At 44.0% G+C, this 24,409-nt stretch overlaps 1 protein-coding gene across 1 annotated transcript in view; it reads right to left on the bottom strand.

Moving 5' to 3' along the window:
• The window catches only part of GYRA (DNA GYRASE A), a 118,588-nt gene that overhangs the window by 69,563 nt on the left and 24,616 nt on the right, over positions 1-24,409 (bottom strand). Inside the window, exons 5-12 of the mRNA XM_087393464.1 lie at positions 24,178-24,279; positions 24,026-24,070; positions 23,635-23,733; positions 22,746-22,832; positions 20,784-20,854; positions 20,583-20,691; positions 20,314-20,376; positions 5,362-5,427 (exon numbers count right to left, since the gene is read on the bottom strand). Of these exons, the coding sequence (XP_087249590.1) occupies positions 5,362-5,427; positions 20,314-20,376; positions 20,583-20,691; positions 20,784-20,854; positions 22,746-22,832; positions 23,635-23,733; positions 24,026-24,070; positions 24,178-24,279 (642 nt within the window). The remainder of the gene's footprint in view (positions 1-5,361; positions 5,428-20,313; positions 20,377-20,582; positions 20,692-20,783; positions 20,855-22,745; positions 22,833-23,634; positions 23,734-24,025; positions 24,071-24,177; positions 24,280-24,409) is intronic.

Genomic DNA, 24,409 nt, shown 5'->3' with positions numbered 1-24,409 from the left:
TTGAATTGGCCTCCCACCCTCGATTGATAAATGGCGACCCATTCTGCCAATCCTCGACAACTTCGACCATCCACGAGAATGTGCACTTTTTCAAAAGATGAGTTGTTGTAGCTGCAAAAGGATGTGGAGTTTGAGCTGCAAAAGGATGTGGTTTTGAGCTCCACCACCCTCTCTGCTTGCATTTTTGGGTCCTACCCTTCGAGTTCAGAAGCCACGGACTGGATGCTTCCGCTTTACCTTCAAGCCTCTATTCGACTTTTGACACGAGGTGTCTTTCACGTGGACTTTCACTCTCCTAGAGCCGCAAGCATAGTGCTCAAGTCTATCCCCGTAGCACTTGGTTCCAGGAAGATTTTCTTCAAGCCCTTCTCTTTATATTTCAACCCACTTCAGTAGCACAAGGGAATGACTTTTCTCTTCATCAGATTTCTAGGTCTGCCTCAGGTGTACCATCAACTCCTAGCTAGGATTAAAGCTACCTTTGGGCTGGTTCTGGAGATCCCTGCCCTCAACTCACTAGTTTATCCTCTTCCACAGAAGAGGCAATCAAAACAGATGGGATTCATAGAGTTAGGGTCGTTGTTTCAAACCCTAATCTTTCTAATTGCCACATCATGCTCAAGGCTCTCTTTTTAGGTAGAGAATCGAGATCGTAGTGTCGGATATGCAGGACCTTTAGGCATTTTGCTAGAGATTACCCAAAGAAGATAGGGCCCAATAAATCTTCTGGTGTGGCTCCTCCTTATCCTCGACGGAGGGTTCTTTTGGCATCTCCTATCCGTCAGACACCCGCTACGCGTCCCGCACTTGCCACCCCACATTTGGTTGTGGTTAAAGTTCTTGCTCCTCCACCACTTATAGATCAGAGTTCCCTTCTCTTGCCTCGCACCATACTCCGATCAAGGGTCTTATATTTCAAGTTTGGCGCGGCTAACAATGCTCCCAAACCTATTAAACTCATGGCCAAATGGTGTTCCCTCAAATCCTGTTCTAGGTCTTGGTCTACCATTGGGCAGCCCCCTTCCACTTGAGTTATCCGGTCTCCCTTCATTGATCAAGGGGAATGTGGCTCCTGCGTCTCAGTTCTTTTGCAAGCAAGAATTGTGCACACGCCGGTGCCGTTTGTACCCTCTACATTAATGGCACAGTTCTTGGTTTTCCTATCAACATGGCATCATCTTCCATAGTGTGGGGGTTCTAAGCCATGTGGATTTCCCTCCTCTTCACTACTCCAAGACATCTTTTACTCAAAGGAAGTTATATCCACCACTTGCTCGAGAAAGATTTTTCAGCCTGCTTCCTCCCACCGATGAGGATTGTTAGTTAGAATATTCAGGGCCTTGATGGTGTACCAGATCACCACCAAAGGTAGTTGATTTGTAATTAGCTTCATCCAAGTGTCACTAGGGGATCTATTGACCAAAAATACAAGCTCGATGCTACAAATTGTGCAAACCCAAGTAAACTACTTAATCAGACCTTTTGGAGACCTGCTTTGGGCACTGCATTTCGGCCATGGCATTATTACACCCTCTAGAGCACAATGTAACATACTATCGATTGGGGTGTGTAAGGTTGTTCTTCTCAATCTTTATGCCCCCAACAATAAAGGGAATCGTGTGCTTTTCTAGAAAGAACGTCTCCCTTGGGCCCCCATTGTAGACTCATGGATCATTGAAGATGACTTCAATGTGGTGGAGTTCCCCTCAAATAAGACAAGAGGAAGAGGAGGCGGCATTCACTCATTGGAGAGAGCAACTTGCGATGCTTTGTTTTCTAGTTCAGAAGCAAACATGCTTGCACAAATGATGCCTTTCACACTTTCCCTCATTTGTTCAGGATCTCATGGTCAACATGAGATTGCATATGCTCATCAATGCATGAAGACAGATTTTATGTTGATGATTGTGCACTAGATAGAGGTGGATCGAAATGCATTGCACCAAGGTTTCCACCTCAAATCACATTCTAGTGTTTATGATGATTTTTTAGCCTCATTTGAGACGCCGCTCATGCCTTGTATGCATAGGAGAGGCTCACAAAGTAAGTTTTAGAAATTTTGGTGTCTCAGTTGCAAGGTGGAGTGTCATCTCCTTCACACGTGGGAGCAGTCTTCTCAGGTATTCATACTTCTTATCATACTATTGCTAGTAGACATGAGATTCTCATATGAGAGATTGGCCTCAAAAAGTAGTTAGCGGCACTATAGAGATAAAAGCAAAAATGGCCTACAAATGCTTGGATTGAAGAGCACCTCGCTGCAGCGAGGATCAGTAGGTTTTGATAAATCACAAAGCAGAGTATGCCTTTCATGCACAGAGGTCGTTTTGGATTAAAATGGGAGGAAGAGTCAAGAAACTCTCTATTCCAAGAATCTCCAAGAAACTCCACTCCATTACAACCCGGGAGTAGCATCAGCTCAAGGCAACTCTAGTAGCTCACTGGTTGCCATTCGCAGTTCAGACAGCCCCTAACCGCCGCTCAAGTTCAGCTCCACGTCACCTTTTTTTATTATTTTATGGGATCAGATTACCTTGTCATAGTTCAAAGTTTACAAGTAGCTCCAGCACATCTCTACACCTCCCTCTACTCCGAGTTGGGCTGAGCTTCAAGCCCAACTCGGGGGTTAGCTTCAGTAAAGAGGTATCCACATTATATCAAGCCATTATAGAGTCTCTAAAGGTGAAGTCATTTGTTACCTCAACCAGAGCCATCGCATCTGCTCCGACACCCACCCCTATGCAAAGACATATCAAAGGTGGGAGATTATTTCAAATCCACAGGAGAAGATTTATTACTTGCAGCAGGAGATAACACAAGATCAAGTTTCGACTTGCAGCTATGGAAAGGAACGTTAGGAACATGGACAGCAATGGAAAGCAGAAATTCACGGAAGAAGTACTACACAAATGCAATGCATCTCCACCAACACCATAGCATATCTCTATGGTAAAATAAATGCTCATAATCAATGAGCTCAATCAAACAAGGGATGATTTTTTATGCCAGCAACAAAGTGAATAAAGTTGATCATTATGTAGAAGTAAAAGAGCAATGAATGATAGAATGATACTATGCATCAAAAGACTGCATGAGAACCCCAGTCCCTCTCTTGGTATATATGAGTGAGATGAGGCTCTCGAAAAAAGTACCAAGATGTCAACAATGGAAGGAAACTATAGGTTATCTCCCTCCAACTCCGTTGCAAGTAACTTCCAAGCCTCCCAACCTATCAAACAATTGTGAGACCATGCGTTCGTAAGACCTCTGACCAGCTGAGACAATCTGGGGCTTGGGTATAACAGAAACTCACAGGTGAGTCTTGCAAGATGCTCTTCAAAGGTACGAAAACCAAGATAGAATGATGAGGCCGTCCAGATAGCGACAACAGACAAGATCTTCAACCGCTCCCATGAGTATCTCCCGCAATAAGCGAGGCCCACCTAAGATGTGACTGCAATCATGTAATCTGAACTGCCTACGACAGCCCATCCTGCAATAATGAGCACATGGGACCTCCTGAGACTACGGCATGAGAGGAGTTGCTCCACGCAGTGAAAAAAGAAGACCACCACTGAGACTACATAGAATCCTGCGGCGAAGCTGTGACTAGAGCCTTCTCACACTAAAGTAAGAGATGTGATCCTCCAACCTCTGACTCCTCTTACTCTCGCTAAGTTGTGGCCAATTCTGAACCTATAAGAGAATGTGTCTCTATAATAGGCGTACGTCTCCACCATCTCCGTCTCCGCCTCCCCAATGGCTCGGTAACACCTACTGTGAGCTGCGGAGAGGCTCAGGAGGTATAGGAGGGACGGGTTACGGGGTGTAGGAGGCTGAAGAGCACAAGAGATACAAGAGGTGTAGGGTGAAAGAGAAGGTTATGCAGGGGACACATGACCGTTAGAAGGGTGGCTAAAATAAGTAACCTCTTGTCTTTGCCTGTCATGGGTGCGAGGGAAGAGCAAGTGAAGCTACAATACAATATTAGGTTTGTATTTGTTTCTAATCCAAGATCCCCAAAAATTTCAGGTTAAGAAATTGGTGTACCTTTGTAAGACTAGAATACGTCCAATCATACAAATTTAGATTTTTTGTTGTATTAAAGACCATAAATCTACACAGAAAATAAAAGAGAAAATAAAAGAGAAGAAAAAAGAGGTAAACAAAAACTTTTATGAAAAACAAAAGGAAGACATACTTAGCAAGCAAAGCAATACTTATGTCGTCATCAATGCCCAAGCATAAGCAGCTATACTGGGTTTCTAAAGACCCGCAGAGTCTCTTGGGCAAACTCAGTGCTTTTACTAAAATACGTCAAATAAACAAAAGCGAAAGAACAAGAAATAAAGAAGAAAGGAAGAAGATGACTAAGCAAAAATAAACAAGCAAGTCAATAAACAAAATCTTCCAAAAAAACAAGAATAAAATCTCTCTCTCTCTCTCTCTCTCTCTCTCTCTCTCTCTCTCTCTTATTTAAAACATAAAATAAAAAGCTAAATGGACCCTTTACACTTATGTATCGCTTCCTACAAAGAGGCAAAATTGCATTTCTAACTTAGAAAGCACAAGCATACTCAATCAAACTCTCTTTTGAAACTAAAAGAAAAAGAGGCTATTCAGCTCCCCGCTTTTTGTTTTCAACTTATGTCATTCTAAACATACCTAAGGTCGATACACCATAGATAAAAGACTTCATATTTAAGATTATGCGTACTTTTTTCATTATTTTCCTTGGATCATACCTCTAGTGTAAAAGTAAAGTGATCAAATTACTAATATCGAGTGATAAAAGACTCCTTAATAGTACAAAGACAGGAAAATCTATGGAATTGGGAAGAAATGACTCCATATTTTGCCAAATCAGAATGTTTGAGTCAATGTGAGGCAATTTTATAATGTGTAAACCGCTATATTCAAGTTGTTCACGTTTATCGTATATATCAACCTCTAATCCTATGGTAGATTGAGAAAGTCTAAGATCTAAGAAAACACAAGAATCCCCTCTTGAAGTGCAGTTCAGTTCACAAGAGTCACGAGGATAGATTCCTTCTCCAAAAGCACAAGCTTCTTTGTACATAAAGTCTTGAAAGTCAGGAACATCTAGCACAAATAAATCATCTATAAAACACCTAACTTGGCTAAGCTTATGTAAAATGATAGGGCAGGTATTGATAGAAATAAGACGTTGCATAAACTCAAATTCATAAGTGAAAAGATAAAAGTTTGCTAAAAAGACGGCACAATTAGTGCCCATGGTACAGTAACAACATTGAAGCCTAAAAAAGAAACCAAATAAACAGTGCTGGAATTTTTATTATCCAAAGTAACACTTGTAAAGCAACAAATATTAGAACATACCTCTACAACTACACGCATACCAGTTCGATCACTTTCATCCCGGATGTCACTTATTCCATCTAGAACCTGAATCAACAAGCAACAAAACTGCCCAAGTCAGCAAGCTTGACAAATAAAGGCATCCATCTAAAACGTTTTAACTCGACATCTTTTTATGAAAACATTGAAATGCATGTTCTTGGGAAAAAGACACCATTCCCTCCTTATATGAGCAAGGAAATGACCGATTGGAGCACAAAAATGCATCAATAAGGACCCAAATCACATCAAGAGGCAAGGCTTAGATACGAGATTGTTCAAACACTATATAGCGTTTACAAAAAGCATGCAAACATTACATTTATGCCTCTACTTCAAAGAAAGATCAATGCTTCTCACTTAAGTTAGACCGAGTCCACTTGTCTCTCGTCATGTATGACTTCTCTCTGCAACCCTCTTATTGAAGTTAGGCTTCCCTTGCTTGACATGAATTAATCATCAACCCTAGCATTGCAATTTCAAAGCATTTACATGCTCAGCATATCACAATCATAGGAAATGCTCCCATCATTTGATCTTAATTATACTTACAACAGCAACTTCTTTCAACCAAGATACTCCAAAAAATTTCATATATAGCTGCCCTTATGACCCTCTTAATATTGGGCTAACATGTATAGGTCAGCCTAATATAGCCCATCAACCCTAGCATCGCAACTCAAGACCATGCCAATCTTCAAAAAAACTCCCACCTCTTCCCCTTGTAATGAGAGCCCACCCTCACTCTGCTTATGGGCTCCAGGACATTGGGAAGCTTCAATCTCACATTGAGGTCTGGACTTCTTTTCCAACCTAGATTTAGAGAAATTATTTCATATAAAAGAGCTTGTCTTGCGCAACCCCCCCCCCCCCTGCGCGTGGTGAAGTAGACTTTCATTTAGTACGAAAGCCCAAAACAAATCAACCAAAGCATGAGGAACTAGAGGTGAACTACCCTCAAAAAATCTAAGCATATACAAATTCTGAAAGAAACCAGGATTGTGGCTGAAAGTCTCCCAAGCCACTCTAGTGTATCTATGGGTTCATCAAGTCCACTCAAAAGAAAGTACCTAATTGGTTTCTTGAGCTACACAATGCTGTCCGAAGAGTGACACCAACAAGAGCTAACAAACCAAGCAATGGCTAGTAACACTTGGTTGAGTACTATTGATTAAGAGGCGAGATCTGACCTAGCTAAACTCTGAAAAAGGAGATTCCTCCTAATGCTCTCCAACACCATATCAAACTACTATGTGGCAAAAATGACTACGCCCCCCTAACAAGCGAAGTATCTAGTAGATAGGCCTCACCTAACCCAAGGGAACCCAAAATTAAAACCCCATCAAAAGAATCCTTATCACTAACCCAAAAACTCTGATCCCACTACAAGGTAAAACTAGTCCAAGGCTGTCTTGAAAGCAATCCAAATAGAAAATCATGCCATCTACAAGCTCACTATTCAGTAGCTCATCATCTTCCATGAGGAGAAGTCTCAAACCAAAGACGTCAAATTGTGATCTGAGAGAGACACATGACCAATGCCACAACTAAATATAGTACAAGAGCAAGGGGACATCCTTGCTAGACTAATCTCGTATACCTGAAAAGAACCTACTCATCTAATCCAAGAATCAAAAAAACCAAAACATAACATTGTGCCCTCCAAGAATCTCGATTCTATTCTGTAAAAAGCTTTCTCAAAGGCAAAGTGGAATAGCCAAGTCAGGACCGCTATGTCTAGCCCACTCTGAGGCAGTGAAATACTATGTCCATGCACAACGCCGGTGTTTGTATCATGAATCAAATCAAGAAGTAAGGGTTGCAAATGTAAGCTGATTACCTTTGCTAAACTTTTACAAGTTGTGCTGCCCAAAGGTGCAATTGCCCTCCGCTATGTGATCAAATTTATGCACCCTTCCTTCAAGGATAAAATGGATGACACCCTCAGTGAGTGAAGAAAGCATAAATCCACAATCCCATATGCTCTGTACAGCCAAAGTAACATGACAACCAATGTCATCCAAAAAAGCAATTAAAGGGGAGGGGCTCAATCCACTTGAGCTAGGGCATTCCCCGTACCGCAAGGCAAACAATACAGTTCTGCATTCAGTGTCATTAAATGGTGCATCAAATGAGATCCTCATATACGGACAAGAGAGACACAGGTTCGGTCCACTGTCCCAGCTGATCCACTTCCATGAACCGGTCTACGTTGGCCGGCGACATAGAGAGACCCTACTACAGTAGATCAAACACCAGGAGGTGACAGTACCACAATGAGCACACTGACACGTCACCACCTTCTATGCCTTTGAGTTAGCCCCACGACACATTGGGGTAGAGGAGGAGCAGATAGCTAACATGAGGACAGCATTGATCAGCGAGAAGAGACGGCACCGAGGGGTGGAGCCAGCGACACAAAGGATGACCAGAGCACACACAATAGAGGTGAAGTTCATCATTGCTCTACTCAGAGGAGACCGCCCGAGCGAGGAGTCACCATTGATATTACAAAGATCCAAAAGACCGCGCCCTCGCCACAGCAAGAGACGGCTCAACAAACGCAAATACATGACATCTTCGCGTCTCACCGGAGAGCCACCATGGCGATATGTATTTGGAGCACTAGCATTGCATGTCTGAGTTTTTGAGATTTTGATAGTATTAGCTTAGCTTAGCACTTAGCAAGGGCCTTAGCGAGCCCTTTGCTTCAGCCCAGAGTGGCTTGTATGACTTACTTTTTTAATTGTATTTTGTCTCATAGGCCCACGAGACCTCCCAAAGAAGATCATAAAACTCTCTCTCTCTCTCTCTCTCTCTCTCTCTCTCTCTCTCATATTCCTACCTCATTTTGCTCCTCCCGCTGCCCTGCCTACTGGTGCTGCTCCTCCAGCTGCCCCGCCCGGTGGCGCTGCCTCTCCCGCTCCGCTCCTACTCGTTGCCTCTCCGCTCCAGCTCCGCGCAGCCTACTCCACCCACTTGCGCTGCTGCTGCCGCTCATGCTGCGCCTCCCACTGCTGCTGCATGCTGCCCTTCCCGCTAGCAGCCTTCCTCCACCTAGGCTCCCTGCCTAGGCCCTCCGCCCCTCTCCACCTCAGCCTCCTTGCTCCTTGCTCCGCCCCTCCTGCCTAGGCGGAGAACTCCCCGCCCCTCCCTCCTACGCCGCCTCAGCCTCTCCACCTCCGGCTGCCTCTCCACCTCAAGCTACCACTCCACCTCGTCACCTCCGACTACCCCCCTCTCCCTAGGTGTGCCTCCCACCATGGGGGGGGAGCCGGTGCTCCCGCTTTCGATCGGGCACTAAGACCTGCACCAAGAGGACACAAATCAGTCCAAGAGAAATGGGGGACAAAGCCAAGAAAGACGACAACAACAACAAAAAAAAACAAACGACACAACTAAAACTTGAGGATGTGTACACGCGCTACAACCTAAGTGGACTCGGGGTAGACAGCAAAGCAAAGGCAGGGCCCACCTCAATTCCAACCTCAGCTCCCTCTATCTCTACTTCGACTTCAGCCCCCGCTTCAGTCTCAATTCCAGCCTCAGCTCCCTCTATCTGTACTTCGACTTCAGCCCCCACTTCAATCTCAGCTCCCCCTACATCCTAACCTTCGACTTCAGCTTCCACTTCAGCACTAGTTTCAGCTACAACCTCTACATCCTCAGTTACAGCTACAGACACTATCAGTGACATACTCATAACCATGACATCGGTTGCTCCCTTACCTTCCTCTCCTGTCACAGCTCTCTCACCATTTATGACACCTACTTCGGAGGTGTCATACACTGCTCCACATTACGCCTCAACCTTCCTCTCCCCTCTCCCTCTCAGTCAGCCCACGCTCCCACATCCCATTGGGACTGCCTCATCCATCCCACTGTCATCCCCATACCTCACCTAGCTCACCCAATCACTGCCCAGCTTCCAGACTCATCCCCATACTTTCATGTCACAACCATTCCAGTTTCAGCTAGGACACGGGCAGGCTGACACACTGGAGGCCTTGGAGACCTTGCTCATGGAGGTACACAATGCCCGTGAGCGCGAGATGGAGCTAACACCTTCACACAGAAGCAGATCCGCTTCAACCAGGAGCAGAGCCGCATCATACGAGAACAGGCTCGCGCCACTCGGGAGCAGGCTGGTCTCATTCAAGGACTCAGACAGGATATCTCGCAGCTCCGACAGGAGGTCACAGCCATACACACAGTCCCAGGGAGTCCCCCGATTGTCAAGGCACAAGTTGCGAGCATGCAATCTGTTATTGAGGAGACATCCAGATGGGTTGACGCGACCACGAAAACTTGCATGGGTAACCGTTTCAGCTACCCTCATGGAGCAGCAGCAGAGAGCCAGTAAGGCTCTCAACATCAGAGTACATGGGATCCCACGCACTGAAGCTACACCGATGGCAGATGCGACTACTTTCATGGCCGCTACTCTGGGTGTGGCTGAGCACAGGATCGAGAGGGCATGGTGGGTGGGGAGAGACCCCGACCGAGAGCAACTACTGATTCCATGACACTCAAGCACGACTTTCAGCTTTACGACGCAGGTGAGTCCTTCAAGATCAGCTAACGATCTCCATGGATGAGGACCTCACCCCTCCACAGGTTGAGGAGAGACGCTCTTTGTTACAGCAGCGAGATCAAGCTCGGAAGGAGGGGAAGTGGGCAGTGGTACGAGAGAAACGACTCCTTACAGGCCCCCATAGGGCACCAATCCCCTCCCCTACATAAGGAAGCGGGGTCTATGAGACTCAGATATCCGAGACCCTATCCTCCACCACTTGGAACTGTAATGGTACCTTATGGTCAGAACCAGGGAACTTCTCGAAATCCTATACAGGTGGCAACATAGTCTTTTATACAGAGACACATCAGAGTCTAGAGCGCCCACTACCAGTAGTCAACAGGTATACATGGGAGTCTACCAACAAAGATGAGACGAGCGATACAGGGGGAGTTCGAGGGTCAGGTGGAGTCACAGTCCTTTATAGATCCACACTTTTGGGGACCATTTCAATAGAGCAGAGAGATGCACATTCCAAGTTTCTTTGGATCCAGATTCGGCATGTGGACAGTCGGATCTATTTGTTGTTGCAGTTTGCTACTTCCCCTCTGAGACCTCCCACTTTGCCAGAGATATTCGAGGTGAGGATGAGACATCTCCATTTGCTGCTCTTTACCAGTCCATTGTTGACTTCTCTAGCCGCAGAAAAGTCCTCCTAGTTGGGGACTTTAATGCGAGGATAGGCGCCCGTCAAGTACCACTCCTCGAATTTAGGGATGATTCCACTCTATTGCCGAACATTGACCTTGAGGAGGCAAGTATGCTACGGGTTTCGACTGACAGACGAGATCCGTTCACATCTTATGGACAGGCCCTACTAGACCTCGGCAGGATGCATGATCTCATTATTTATAATGGTCTTGACAGATGGCCTGCCTCGAGTGGTTTCACGTGGGAGGCTCCAGCATTGTTGATTACATCATGGGATCCCCTGCCTTCACATCTCGCATCACTGACTTTACCATAGCACCTCTCTCTCCAGGGGCTGATCATACCTATCTTTTCTTTGGCATTTCCACTCCCTGTCGCACAGCACTACTCCACCTACCATGATATACGCTTTGACCGCGATCACTCGCCCACTTACTCTGGCTGTCTGTACATACTTCTCGCTTATATCGACTTCGTACCCTAGGATCGAGTTACCTGAATGCTGGTCAGAATGAGATTAGGGAGATGGTGCAAGCCTTGTCAGCTAGACCATCTAGGATTGATAAGGGCAAAGCTCCAACAGAGCCAGAGCCCAGTATACATTCATCAGAGCGTGCGAGGGTCAAGGTGCCTAATATTGCTAACTATAGACCGGAGAAGTACGCTGGTCGGATGACCGAGCGCAGTTCTGATGTGATCAAGGTTTGGTTACACAAGTGGGAAGAGGCCTTCGCCATTTGTGAAATCAGATCTGATCTAAAGAAAATCCGTGAGGCACTCACCTGTTTATTGAGGCAGCAGATAGATGGTGGATGAAGCAACAGAAAGATCAAGTTGCTCCTACCACCTTGGAAGGGTTTAAAGCTGAATTTAAGAAACACTTTCTTCCACCTGATGAAGAGTCCCGAGCTTGAGATGCTTATAGAAACCTTCGTCAGAGGAGTCTGTCGGTGGCAGAGTACACTGACAAGTTCAAGGAATGTGTTATGAAGATAACAGACCCGCTCCCTATGTTGGTTCAGTTAAAAGACTATATCTATGGACTGAAAGACAAGATTAAAATGGAAGTTCGGGCTAAATATGTGACTACATTAGATGAATCTATTGCAGTAGCCCTGAACTATGAGGATGCCAGAGGCAGATCTAGTGGATTTGTGCAAGCAGGGACTCAGTATGAGTACTCGAGAAAAGGGGGATTTCAGAGGAAATGGACTTCAAAGACAAATGTCTCCCAGCCAAGTGGCCAAACCAAGCAGGTGAAGTCGGTTGAGGGACCAGCAAAAACAAGTACCACCGTTGGGGTGAAAAGGAAAATAACTCCAATGGCAGCCCGGGCTTGGTCAAAGTCCTCGTTGACCCCTGAACAAAAAGAGAAAGCTAGAAAAGAAGGATTGTGCTTCGGCTGCCTTCAGCGACATCAGTGGAAAGATTGTCCACTAAATAAAGACCGTCATACGGCCAATATGATAATATCTGAATGCGACACGGAAATGCAGGAGAGTCCCAATGCGGAACATATGCAGATGCAATTGGCGGGACCTTCTCAGAGGTTAGTACCTGTGTTGTTAAGTGTGTCTGTTACTAAGTTAGTAAGCGGTGCACCTGATAACATCCTTTCAAAGCCCGCAGCAACGGGGTATACGGTTTTCGATGAGCCTGAGTTGATTAAAATGAAAGGGCAAGTAGCCAGTCATGATGTGATTGTGTTGTTTGACTCAGCGTCAACACACAATGTGATCAACTCAAAGCTTATTAAGAGGCTCAAGTTGAAAACTAGTCCGTCTGACTATGCTTATACGGTCAGGATGGCGAACGGAAGTTCAACTGAAGTATGGGACCAAAGGGTTACTCAGTTGGAACTTCGAATTCAGGACTATGTTGAGAAGCTGGACTTTGAATTGACCAAACTTGCTCACGCAGATATAGCCCTAGGCATGGCTTGGCATTTTTTGAAAAATCCAGCCATTGATTGGAAAAAGCATATTTACCAGTTCAAGATGAACGGGGTAGAATATGTTTTGCGGGGTGAAAAGGATTTACCTCGAGGACCACTGATTTCAGCCATGAAAATTCGGAGGACTCCGAAAGAGTTTCTGTGTTTGTGTATAGCATCGGTAGAGTCGATTGATGATGCATCGACTAGCACTGAGGCTACCCAAGATGGAAAGATGGCCGAGTTGGCTAAAGAGATATCAGAGAAGTTCTCTGAATGTTTTAAGGATGAACTACCTTGTGGGTTACCTCCAGAGCGGAAAGTTCAGCATAAGATTGAACTGATCCCGGGGGCAGAACCTGTAAATAGACCTCCCTATAGAATGAGTTTTACTGAAGAGGCGGAGGTGCGTAGACAACTGGAAGAATACCTCAAGTTGGGGCAGATTCAACCAAGTTTCTCACCTTTTGCTTCGCGAATGATATTAAAGAAGAAAAAGGATGATACGTTTCGCCTCTGTATAGATTACAGAGCATTGAATAATATCACTGTTAAGCACAGGTATCCGATGGCTCGGATTGATGATTTGCTAGATGCATTACATGGAGCCGTGATTTTCAGCAAGATAGATCTTAAGTGTGGCTACCATCGATCAGAGCCAAGGATGTGCATAAAACCGCTTTTAGAAGCAAGTTTGGTCATTATGAGTTTTTGGTAATGCCCTTCGGACTTACCAATGCTCCAGCGACATTCGTCATGCTTATGAACGATTTACTACGTCCGTATATCGGAAAGTTCGTAGTACATTTTATTGACGATATCCTGAAATTCAGTAAAAGTATTACTGAGCATCGTGAACACTTAAGAGTAGTGTTCAGTACTTTGAGGAAAGCCAGTCTTTATGTAAATAAAAAGAAAACTATACTGTGTATGGTTAGGCTTGAATATTTAGGATTCATAATTACTCCATAGGGGGTAGAAATGGATCCGAAGAAAGTGGCTGCGATACTAACTTGGCCAATCCCTCAGAGTCTGACCGCGTTGCGATCATTCTTGGGATTTGCCCAGTTTTATAGAAGACATATCAAAGGATATTCCGGAATAGTATCACCATTGACTGATCTGACCTCAGATAAAGTACCTTTTATTTGGGGACAGAATCAACAAGAAAGTTTTAACACCATAAAACAAGCTGTGGTCTCAGGACCGGTGTTAAAAATAGTTGATTCCCAAAAACCGTTGTTCCCAGAAACCGATGCAAGTGGCATTCCAGTAGGAGCAGTTCTCCTTCAAGAGGGAAGGCCAGTAGCCTTTGAAAGCAAGAAGCTTTCTCCCTCTCAAAGGAATTGGCCAACTCATGAATTAGAGTTGTATGCAGTTATCCATGCTTTGAAAACATGGAGGCATTATTTGTATGGTTCAGAGTTTTATGTGGATGTGGATCATGATACTCTGAAACATTTTTGTAAACAGCCTGACTTGAGGGGCCGCCAAGCTAGGTGGGCAGAGCTCATGCAGGAGTTTAATCTAACGATTCGGTACCGAAGAGGAAAAGATAATAAGGTTGCTGATGGGTTGTCTCGCATTATGCACAACCTGAGTTTCACGGTATTAGAGAGTGCTCTAATGACCGAGATCAAAGAAACTCAAAAGGTGGACGAGTTTGTCCAGAGCTTATGGCCTAAGGCTCATGTGTTAAAACCCGGGGAAAATGAAAAGGATGACCTGGCATCCAGAAAAGGCCAAACTTATGCAAGATATACCATAAGGGATGGTATGCTAGAAAGAAATGGCAAGGTCGTAGTACCTAGTCAGAATTATCTCAGGCAGAGAGTCATTCGACAGTGCCATGATAGCCCGTGTGCGGGACATCCAGAAGTCGAGAAGACATATGATCTCGTGAAGCGAGATTTCTTTTGGCCAAAGATGAAAAAGCATATTCATGAATATGTGACACGGTGTTTCTCATGTCAGGTAAGCAAGGTCGAGCGGGTGAAGCCACCCGGACTTTTACAACCCTTGGAGATACCACTAAGTAAGTGGGAGAGCATTTCCATGGACTTTATTGTAGGGCTCCCTACGACACAAGGAGGGTATGATTCTATCCTTGTGGTGGTTGATCGTCTAACCAAGATGGCTCACTTCATTCCAACTAGGGAGTCTGTTAGTGCCCCGCAAGTGGCAGATTTGTTTATTAGACATATATTTCGTCTGCATGGATTGCCTAGATCCATAGTGTCAGACAGAGATGTCAAATTTACCGGTCATTTTTGGACAGCGGTATTTGAGACACTAAGAACTGAGTTAGAAATGAGTAGTGGGGATCATCCTGAGACAGATGGTCAGATGGAGAGAGTCAACCAGACTTTAGAGGATATGCTGAGGGCATATGTGTCATTGAGGCAACATACATGGGACAAGTGGTTGCCATTGTTGGAGTTTGCCTACAATGATAGAAAACATTCCTCTACAGGGTTCAGTCCATTTGAGCTGAACTATGGTTATAGATCAGCAAATCCAGCTATAGTTGGAGTACCTCAAAAAGTACCTAGTGCCGCGAACTTTGTGGTTCGGATGCGGGAGTTGCTAGCACTTGCGAGAGCTAATATCCGCCACGCTATGGATAGAGCCAAGGTGTATGCGGATGAAAACCGGTCTATAAGAGTATTTAAGGAAGGAGAAAAAGTTTTTCTTAGAGTTCCTTCGCACACGAAGTCGTTGACTTCAGGAGAGTGTGCTAAGTTATCACCTCGATACTGTGGGCCGTGGTTAATTCTAAAGAGAATAGGCAAGGTAGCCTATAAATTAGAATTGCCACCGGGGTGTAAGGTGCACCCAGTGTTTCATGTTTCTCGTTTAAAAAAATTTTTGCATACTGGTGACTCACTAATCGAAGGTGTGGTTTTGTTTCAGGAGATAGAGGATAATGCAAGACGCAAACCAACAAGAATCCTGGACCGAGGAACAATGCAAATACGAAATCGGAAGATACCCACGGTGTTGGTTGCATGGCATGGTCAGCCTCTATCGGAAGCTACCTGGAAATCCGTATACCAGTTACGGAGAGTGTTCCCAGATTTCATCATCGAGGACGCTAATGCTTGAAGAGGGAAGGAATGTTATGCTCTAGTCGAGATAGCATGACCTCGGAAAGATCGGTGGGCATTTTCTCTTAGAGGACCGACTTCTGTAATATTAAATGTGCGTAAATAAAATGGTCAAGAGAAGTAACTGCCAAGGTCCTAGGTGAGGGTGAAATGGCATTGACTAGGTGGTTCTGAGTGCTAAGGCCTAGGTGCACCTAAAAATGTAATAATGCCAAGAGGCAAATGGTTTAATTGTGCCCCAAGAGAGAGGTAAAAAGGTGTACCAAGTAAAAAGGGCTAAAATGATGACATGTGGCAAACGGAACCATCTAGGGAGTTGTGGGTCTTGTGGATAGGCATGAGGAAAAGAAAATATGTATCTGTTGAAAATTGTGATCCACGAGAGTAAGGCTGGGAGGAATAACGATGTGCCATCGCCCGTGATTGACATTGACTAGATTAGAGAAAGAAACAGGTTCGTTTCATCCAGGGGTTGTCTTTTCCGAACCCATCTTCACTATGAGACCCGCAATGCAGGCACGCTTGAGCAAAGGATATGCTTCATTAGCCAGACTAGAGAGGCATTGCGTTCGCTCGCACATTCAGGATCCGCGGACCAAGGGGTTGCTTTTTGACTCCCTGGTCCATCCAGCAGGGATGTATAGCAGCCCATGTTGGAGGCCAGACTTATCGGATACAAAGTGGGCCCGTGTAGAGCGGCTACAGGTTCTCATGTTATCACGGATGATTCGTGGTAAGCCATCCGTTCCTCACCAGATCATTCAGGCTGAGTTTGGGTCACCCCCATTACAGTTAGATGCTGCATTCCAGGTCATCACGTATCTGTACCTCCATTCAGCCATCCGTTCCTCACCAGATCATTCAGGCTGAGTTTGGGTCACCCCCATTACAGTTAGATGCTGCATTCCAGGTCATCACGTATCTGTACCGAGTCAGGGAGTATGGGGATTACACCGTTGGGCGTAGCAGGCTACCATGGCTAGCACTATCCTCTTCTATAGCACTTGTAGTAGGAGGGGACCAGAGGTGCTGGTATCCATGCACAGAGAGATGGTTTGAGGGCCTGGGGCTCCACATGGATAGATTACCTCCCTTCCAGTATAGGCATTGATGCTCCGTTTTCTCCCCTCCTATCACACGAGGTCAACCAGGTTATCCGCAAGGATCTATTATAGCTACAACACATTTCGGACTTGGTTGGGACCGAGTGAACTCCCAGTGAAGCTTAGCTTCTACAGAGAGCACTTCTTACATATCACAACAAAGGGTTTTATTGACCCACTAGGATACACGCAGATTTACTTACCTCACTCACTGAGGATCTCTCTTGGGCAGTTCTGGGTCTCTTCACATAGACTTCGCATCGAGAGCGACAGAGCAGAGCGACTACATAGGAAGAGGCACATATGCACACTGCGTGACATGCAAGAGGTTGAGACAGAGGATATGTCCTGTTTACTATGAGATCCGAGGGCGTTTCTACTACCTCTTCACAGATAGCTATGGGATTTTGGCCCGGTTCCTCTCCTACCCATACCAACGATGTTTGGGAGGTTTCATTCATGAGGTACTCACACACCGCGAGAGGATACTTCGAGCACAAAGACAAGAGCAAACTTTTTCCTTGGCTGATCCCTCTCATAGCTCTATCATAGAGTTTTTTCAGCCAGATCACATGGACCCCCGTGAGACGAGGCCTTGACATGATCGTGACCAGGAGCATGTGACCCAACAACTCAAACAGAGGGTTGACACACAGATCACACTAGGGGACATCCCCTCCCTGTTTAGAGGCGGAGCCTGACCGATAAGGGTCACAGTGACCTTGGTTTAGACGCAAAGCTACGACTAGGAGACGTGCTAGAGCTGCACCTCTGGGTGGCCGACAGCACTCTATCACCGATCTCATGCCCCCCTTGCCTCATCCACCCTGATGTCTTGATGATGATGATGATGATGATGATGAGGTTGATATATAGTCGACCACCGACATGACTATGTTGTACTTAGGACTTAGTACTACCATTCTGCATTCTTTGCATTTTGCATTTTGCATTGGTATGGATCTCGTTTAGTAGCTCCACCACCCCAGCTCATTGTACCAGGTTTTTCACAGTCTCATAGACCCATCGGTCTTCCGAAGACTTTAATAAACACACTCTCTCTCTCTCTCTCTCTCTCTCTCTCTTCAACGACCGACTATGAGAAGAGAGGTGTAGTAATATGTAGCAATCTGCACAACACTCTATGAATCCAATTACAACTACCGCCGTTAATAGTCAAGGAACTAAGAAACACTTTCTTTGCCATCTCGAGGACAAACACTAGAGAAAAAGTGTTTATTGACTCTACCCCATATCTGAATCCAAAATGAGTCACGTGCATGGTAAGAAAGCCAATGACTATTGATGAGCCTCTCCTGCCACAAGGCACTCATGGATCTAAGCATCTGATGGTCTCTTCTGCTCTTCCCATTGCAAGGCTGCTAGCAGGTGGCAAAATGGCAATCTCCTATCAAAAGGACTTTTTTATCAATTGAACATATGCATCCTTAACTTGCTTTTCCAAAGCAGTAATCTTTCACCTGCAGTTCTAAAGAATTCAGCTTGTGCACAATCAAGGAAAGGGCACAACGGACACCGCCTGTTCCGACTCTCATGGAGAACCTCAAACTGCCCTAGCAGAATGAGACTGTGAAAAGGCAACGCTCCAAAGGCAACAACCACGTTCTAAATGGACATTTGCCATGTGGCTAACACCCTTCTAGAAGGTCACCACACCCTACAAAGATTACAAAACCAAGATTGCCAACAATCCCCCCATAGATTGAGTAGGGGCAAGCCAAAAAAGATCAATACCATCTATTAATGTAACTGTAAAACTGATATGAAAGCAGTCTAGAAACCAAATTATATCACGAGCTTAGAATGCATAATCGTCTTCCGAGTTGATCATGGGTGGAACTTCCTGTACTAATCCCGCAACATGTTCATCTTGTTCTCCTTCAACAATACACGCTTTGTCACTCAAATCCTCTTCAGATTGAAAGCCTTTTTGTAGCAGAATTTCTCCACATGTCCATCATGTCCACAATACTCACAAATCATTGAACTCTTCTTGCCTCCATCTTCCTTTTTTCTTTAGCTGCATATGTAGGTTCACTTCCTCCAGCAATAGTACTCATTTCTACTCTCCTCTTCTCACTTAGAAGGATGGATACAACATCATGAAAACAGCATTCAACCTTAAAATCGTCACAATTTATGAATACCTGGGTGAAAGGCTTGTGAGTAACACTGCCTTAGCATCTTCGTCTGCAACTCGAACCAAAGAGCTTGTAATTGATTGATGATGGACTGCATTTTGTTGAGATGTGTCCCCATTGTATCTCCTTCTCCCATTTGAAGGCTGAAGAGCTCTTGTTTGAACATTATTTTTTAGTTTCCTACTCTCGAGCCAAACAGAACTTCCAGCATGCTCCAGTTCTGGGCTGCAGTTGTTGTGACATCAACATGATAAAAATATTCCAAGCCTAAAGCCCTTCCCAGTAGACCTAGAGCTCTCTCATTTTTTAAATCCCACGCTTGCATCTTTTCAAGGCCTTGGTTGTGAGCTGGTTTCTTCTTGGTACTACCCCCAGAGACCTTTCTCCATGAAAAGCAAACGGACAAACAGCTGCCATGAGGGAAAATTTCTGCCATCGAGTTTAACTAGGCCGGACTTAGATGTGGACTTCGACCAACTCTTCATGTCAACCGACAAAGGACTGACTCTGAACTTCTTGATGATACACATACCGACTTGCTTTGATACCAATGTTAGGTGATCACGTCTCAAGTTTAAGACTAACTCTTACATGCAATATGGAAAGCTTGCACAGACCCGAGACAATAAGACAAAACCAAAAATATCATAGAAGGAAAGACACACGATTGGGTCTCTCAGCCCGGCCAGGCTTGTTGCGACAATACAAGAGAAGCTTATCAGCTACAAAGACTCACATAAAATGATAAAGATGCCTGCTCAACAGACCAACACATGAACTAATAAAAGTCTGCCACCACACAAGTAGCTATCTATGATCTCGTAGATAAATATAAAGGTCTGAGAACCGCCTTGTAGAATCGATCATCAAGTTGCTGCCACCTACACAACCTATCACATCGATGCTCCAGCACAACTGACGAACCAGAAACTTGCTGCCAGCCGTCAGCAGCTCCACGAACCAAGGAAAGGGCACAGATGGACACCCCGCATGTTCCAACTCTCATGGAGAACCTCTAACCGCCCTAGCAGAATGAGACAATGAAAAGCCGACGCTCCAAAAGGCAACAACCACATTCTGCATGGACATTGGCCATGTTGCAAACGCCCTTCTAGTAGGTCACCACACCCTACCAAGATTATCAAACCAAGATTGCCAACACTTGATATAAGATTCCTAAACCCTTCGAGCAGCATAAGAGGCAAATTTCCTAGAATATCTAATGTTCATCTCCAGATGTTGGAAGGCAAAGATGACAGTCCTAACAGCTCTACCCTTGCATAGCTTAATAACAACTTTAATACCTCCTTCCAAAATTTTGATAGGACCTTAAAACAATGGAATGACTAATGTACAATTGACATAAGTGGAATCCAAACAGACTCAGGGCCCAAATTTTTACCTTCTGCTCTACTAGTTCTGCCACCTTCTGCACCAATACTGCCTTATTTGCCTGATAAGGCAACTGCACAAGAGCAGTCATTTAGCTGAAACAGTTTCACACGTGAACTTGTATTGCATGCTTACAGTAGCCAAGCAAGAAACACCTTTCATTATTTACTTCTTTTTCCAATTTCTTGAAAGTAATGCTCAAATAGGAAAGGAAACATCCTCATAAATCCACAAAGCTTAATGGACACTTATCTATACGCACATTCTGCAGTAACCAACCTCAGTTATCACAATGAGTTGCCGATTACTTTTCTTGTCCAGCTGTTCAATCTTAGCATTACCTCTTACAATCAATTTACCCCTACCTGTTCTGTAGGCATCAAGAATCCTGTCACAAAGTTCCAAGCAACACAGGTTTAAGGATTCAAACGCAGGTTATACAAAGGGATAGAAATACGGTATTGCCAATAGCAAACTTACCCAAGTGAACCAAGAATCTGCCCCCCAGTTGGAAAATCTGGTCCAGGCAAATAGTCCATTAGCTCTTGAACCTACAACCAGCTCACAAAACTAAAATCATTGCATAACTTGTAATACGTAAGTAAGTAAATCTACAGACAAGAGACAGTTAGATTTTAAAAACCAATGAAAAATAAAAATCACAGCTTCGCTCTATGCAGTTGTCAGGGACATCGAAGGATATTTGCAATTTTCAACTCCCAGCCTAATGTGTGAGGCTCAATACTTGACTCCTCCGTTCTCCCGCATTGGGGCAGGCCACGTGGGTGCAACCTCACAGCCCCATGCTAAGGGCCCCCCTCACAGTATCCTAGAGTGTCGGCATGTCCTATTCTATGGAGAAAAGCCCATAAGGGCAACCCCTCTAGGAAACTGTACAGTAGGCCTTCCCTTCCTTTACGTCAAGGATTCTTTCTTGTTAATGTGGAAGAAAGGTCTTCCTACTACGCAATTAAGTTCTTAGCTTCATTGACATGAATGTGTGTGTGTGTGTGCGCGCGCGTGCGTGCACGTGTGTGTGTGACATATACGTATTGTAATGTAAATGTACACACACACACACACAAAAATAGATTATATATATGTTTTTCTCCACAACAACACCTAAGGTTTTTGCCCAACTGAAAGGCCTCCAAGCTTCATTGTTCCGTAATTAAAACAATCATTAGCCCTCTCAAAATCTCGACACTTCCTAATTCAACTCACATCTTACCACCTTGTTGTTGCCTATACATCATGGCACCAAGGGGAGGTGTTGAGAGTTACGGTGCCATAAGTACATAATATCCGTCATGCTCTCCAAAACGAATATGATCACCAGTAACCATAAGCCAGCAACAAAAGAAACCCCATAGGCATATTTACAAATAACACCAATGAAAAACAAAGGGTCCCTAAATATGACTAAGGTTATTCCAATATTGAAACCAAAAAAATCAATAGCTGCATGTGTACAAACCAAAAAGCACTCACCCTTCAATTGCAAGCAACATGACAAACTCAGTAAATTTACTGCTTAATGAAGCACAACAAAGACCTAGAGTGCATTCATAGTCGGTGTCTCTCTCTCCCTCTCAAAAATGGTTGCAACTAGAACTTGTGGGAGACATGCAGGTGGCCTAATGACAACTTGATGGTAAGGGTAATAACTTTCTTTTAGCACAATATAAGTTGATAAGAAGCCATTTTTTCAAAAATGAGTACAAAATGGCAGTTTTTAACGGTATAAAAAAGAATATCCCTTTAGTTCTTGTTTCTATAAAATAGTTCTCACTTCATCCGCAATAGTGTTTTAATCTCCGTCGCCCATTGAGACATTTCAATGGCTTCCCTGCCTTTTCTTCACTTGACCAAGACAATTTCTTTAGACTCAATCTCTGCTTGAAGTGCACGTACACCGTCATCTTCCCATCCTAGTAGACACAAGTCTCATATATGTTATTGTGCGATTTCGACTCTTAAGATCACCCTGCTTCACCAAGGTCAAAATCATAATCCATTGTTCATAGATATATAACTAAAGCACATGGAGAAGACTTCAATCAACGAAAGGGTTTCTATATACGGGAAAAGGCAAGAATTGTTGTCAATACGCCAGCTGAAGCAAGTTATAAGATATCATCAATGGCCAACATGGAGGCACATACCATTTTGAAAAATCAGCCATATATCGATATCTTGTGACACCTTTAAAGCACGCAGTTGTTAATTGAAAACAGTAAAGAGAATTAAATGCTAAGTAATGGTTTACCATGGCAATATAAATGTTACCGGATGTAGCCACGAACAAGAAAAAACAAGATATTTTGGGTTTTAAGCAACAGAATTAAATGATCCTCACTCTTGAAGCTATTTGTCTGGCAACCTATTCCCAATAACTTGAATTCTATTAATTATAGTATAAAGAGACATCCTTTCACTTACAGAAGCATTGGGGTTGTGAATGAGAGCAAGTAACGCGTCCACCACTTCTCCCAAATTATGAGGGGGAATATTCGTTGCCATGCCTACCTGCCAAATGGAGCACAGGGAAAATTGGCCACTTTAATGACATATGCATAAAATTCCAAGAGCTCAAAGCAGAGCATGCTACATACGTGAATTATTCCAATCTTTAGTGAGACATTATATAACTTTATAAGACTAGAATGTTTACCATGTTAATGAAATAAAGATCCGAAAAACAATGAAGAGATGGGGAAAGAAGAGTTTAGACAAGACATGAAACAAACTTAAAAGTGAAAGGGGAAAAGCAAATCTATTCTTAGGTTCTCATCCGTATTCCAGCATAAGCTTCTGGGATCTCTTAGGCAAACCCAGTACTTCATGATAAACAATAACAACAAAGCGGAAGGAGGAGGGCAAGAAGAACAAAAGAAGAAGAAATGCAAGAGTGAAAAAGGAAGAAAGAAAGTTCATTATAGCCATGAAAAGACCAAAGGGTCTATGAGACTCAAGAAACCAGATACAATAAAAAACTTAAATATACAACCTAATCCATATTGCTTACTCCTATACTGTGAATTTTAGCCAACTTATGTTACATGACTCTGCCAACAAGTGTGCATACATAGAATTCAGTAACTCAGAAACATTGAGACTCTGTCAGAAACAAAGCTTTTCCTTCAACCTTATTGTTGACACCAAGAACACTGATTAAGATTAACACTTACTGTGGACTAAATATCAAAAACCTGTGTGTCTCAAATGGCACGCTTAGAATGAAGAACATGGAATAAACTGCTTTGTAATAAGTCAGACACTGTCAATATGCTATGTCTGCCAAATGAAAGTGTAAGAAGGAAGAACTTACTGCAATCCCAGAAACGCCATTCAAGAGAAGATTGGGCAGCCTTGCAGGCATCACCAATGGTTCCTTCTGTGAATTATCAAAGTTTGGAACAAAATCAACCTGCAGCATCCACGTGAGCCAGTCCAGAAGATTAATGAAAGAGGTGAAGCACTCAACAACATCTGAAGATTAAACTGCCATGAGCTAAAGTAATCTTAGACACCAGCATGAATTACCTTAAATTAACTTTCCTGTCAGCAAGAGGGGTGAGATGAGAGCCAACATTTACTAGACACTTATGACATTAAAAACACAAGACATGATCTCATTGCTTGGCTCTTTATGAAGCCTTCAGGGCAACTCGAATCTCATGTCTTACGGAAAATCAAACAGTCTTTCTGAGAAATCTCACCGTATCCAACTCGAGATCTGCCAGAAGCATAGCCTCAGAAAGAGGCTGCAAAAAAACAAAGAATAATGACTTGAATTCTGCAATCGAGGTCCTTTTCAATTTAAACAGAAACGTAACATGACCACCAAGTGCAAAAAATTTGATTTGCTCACTTGAAGCCGGCATTCTGTATACCGCATGGCTGCAGGAGGATCTGCATCGAGTGACCCAAAGTTGCCGTGTCCAGAAATGAGAGGAGATCTTAGAGAGAAGTCCTACTCAAGAGAAGGAGAGAAGAGTCATCCAGAGCATCACAGAACAAAAAGAGTAACCCAAAATTGCCAAGTCCAGAAATGAGACGAGATTGTAAAGAAAAGTCCTACTTAGACAAGAGACAAGAGTCTT

Source organism: Dipteris shenzhenensis, chromosome 22 (assembly GCF_047967505.1).
Source record: "Dipteris shenzhenensis isolate YYH24624 ecotype China chromosome 22, Dip_SZ_1.0, whole genome shotgun sequence".
In the NCBI taxonomy this organism is placed as follows: domain Eukaryota; kingdom Viridiplantae; phylum Streptophyta; class Polypodiopsida; order Gleicheniales; family Dipteridaceae; genus Dipteris; species Dipteris shenzhenensis.
The sequence above is the reverse complement of the archived record's forward strand: the minus strand, read 5'-3'. Positions and strand labels throughout refer to the sequence as shown.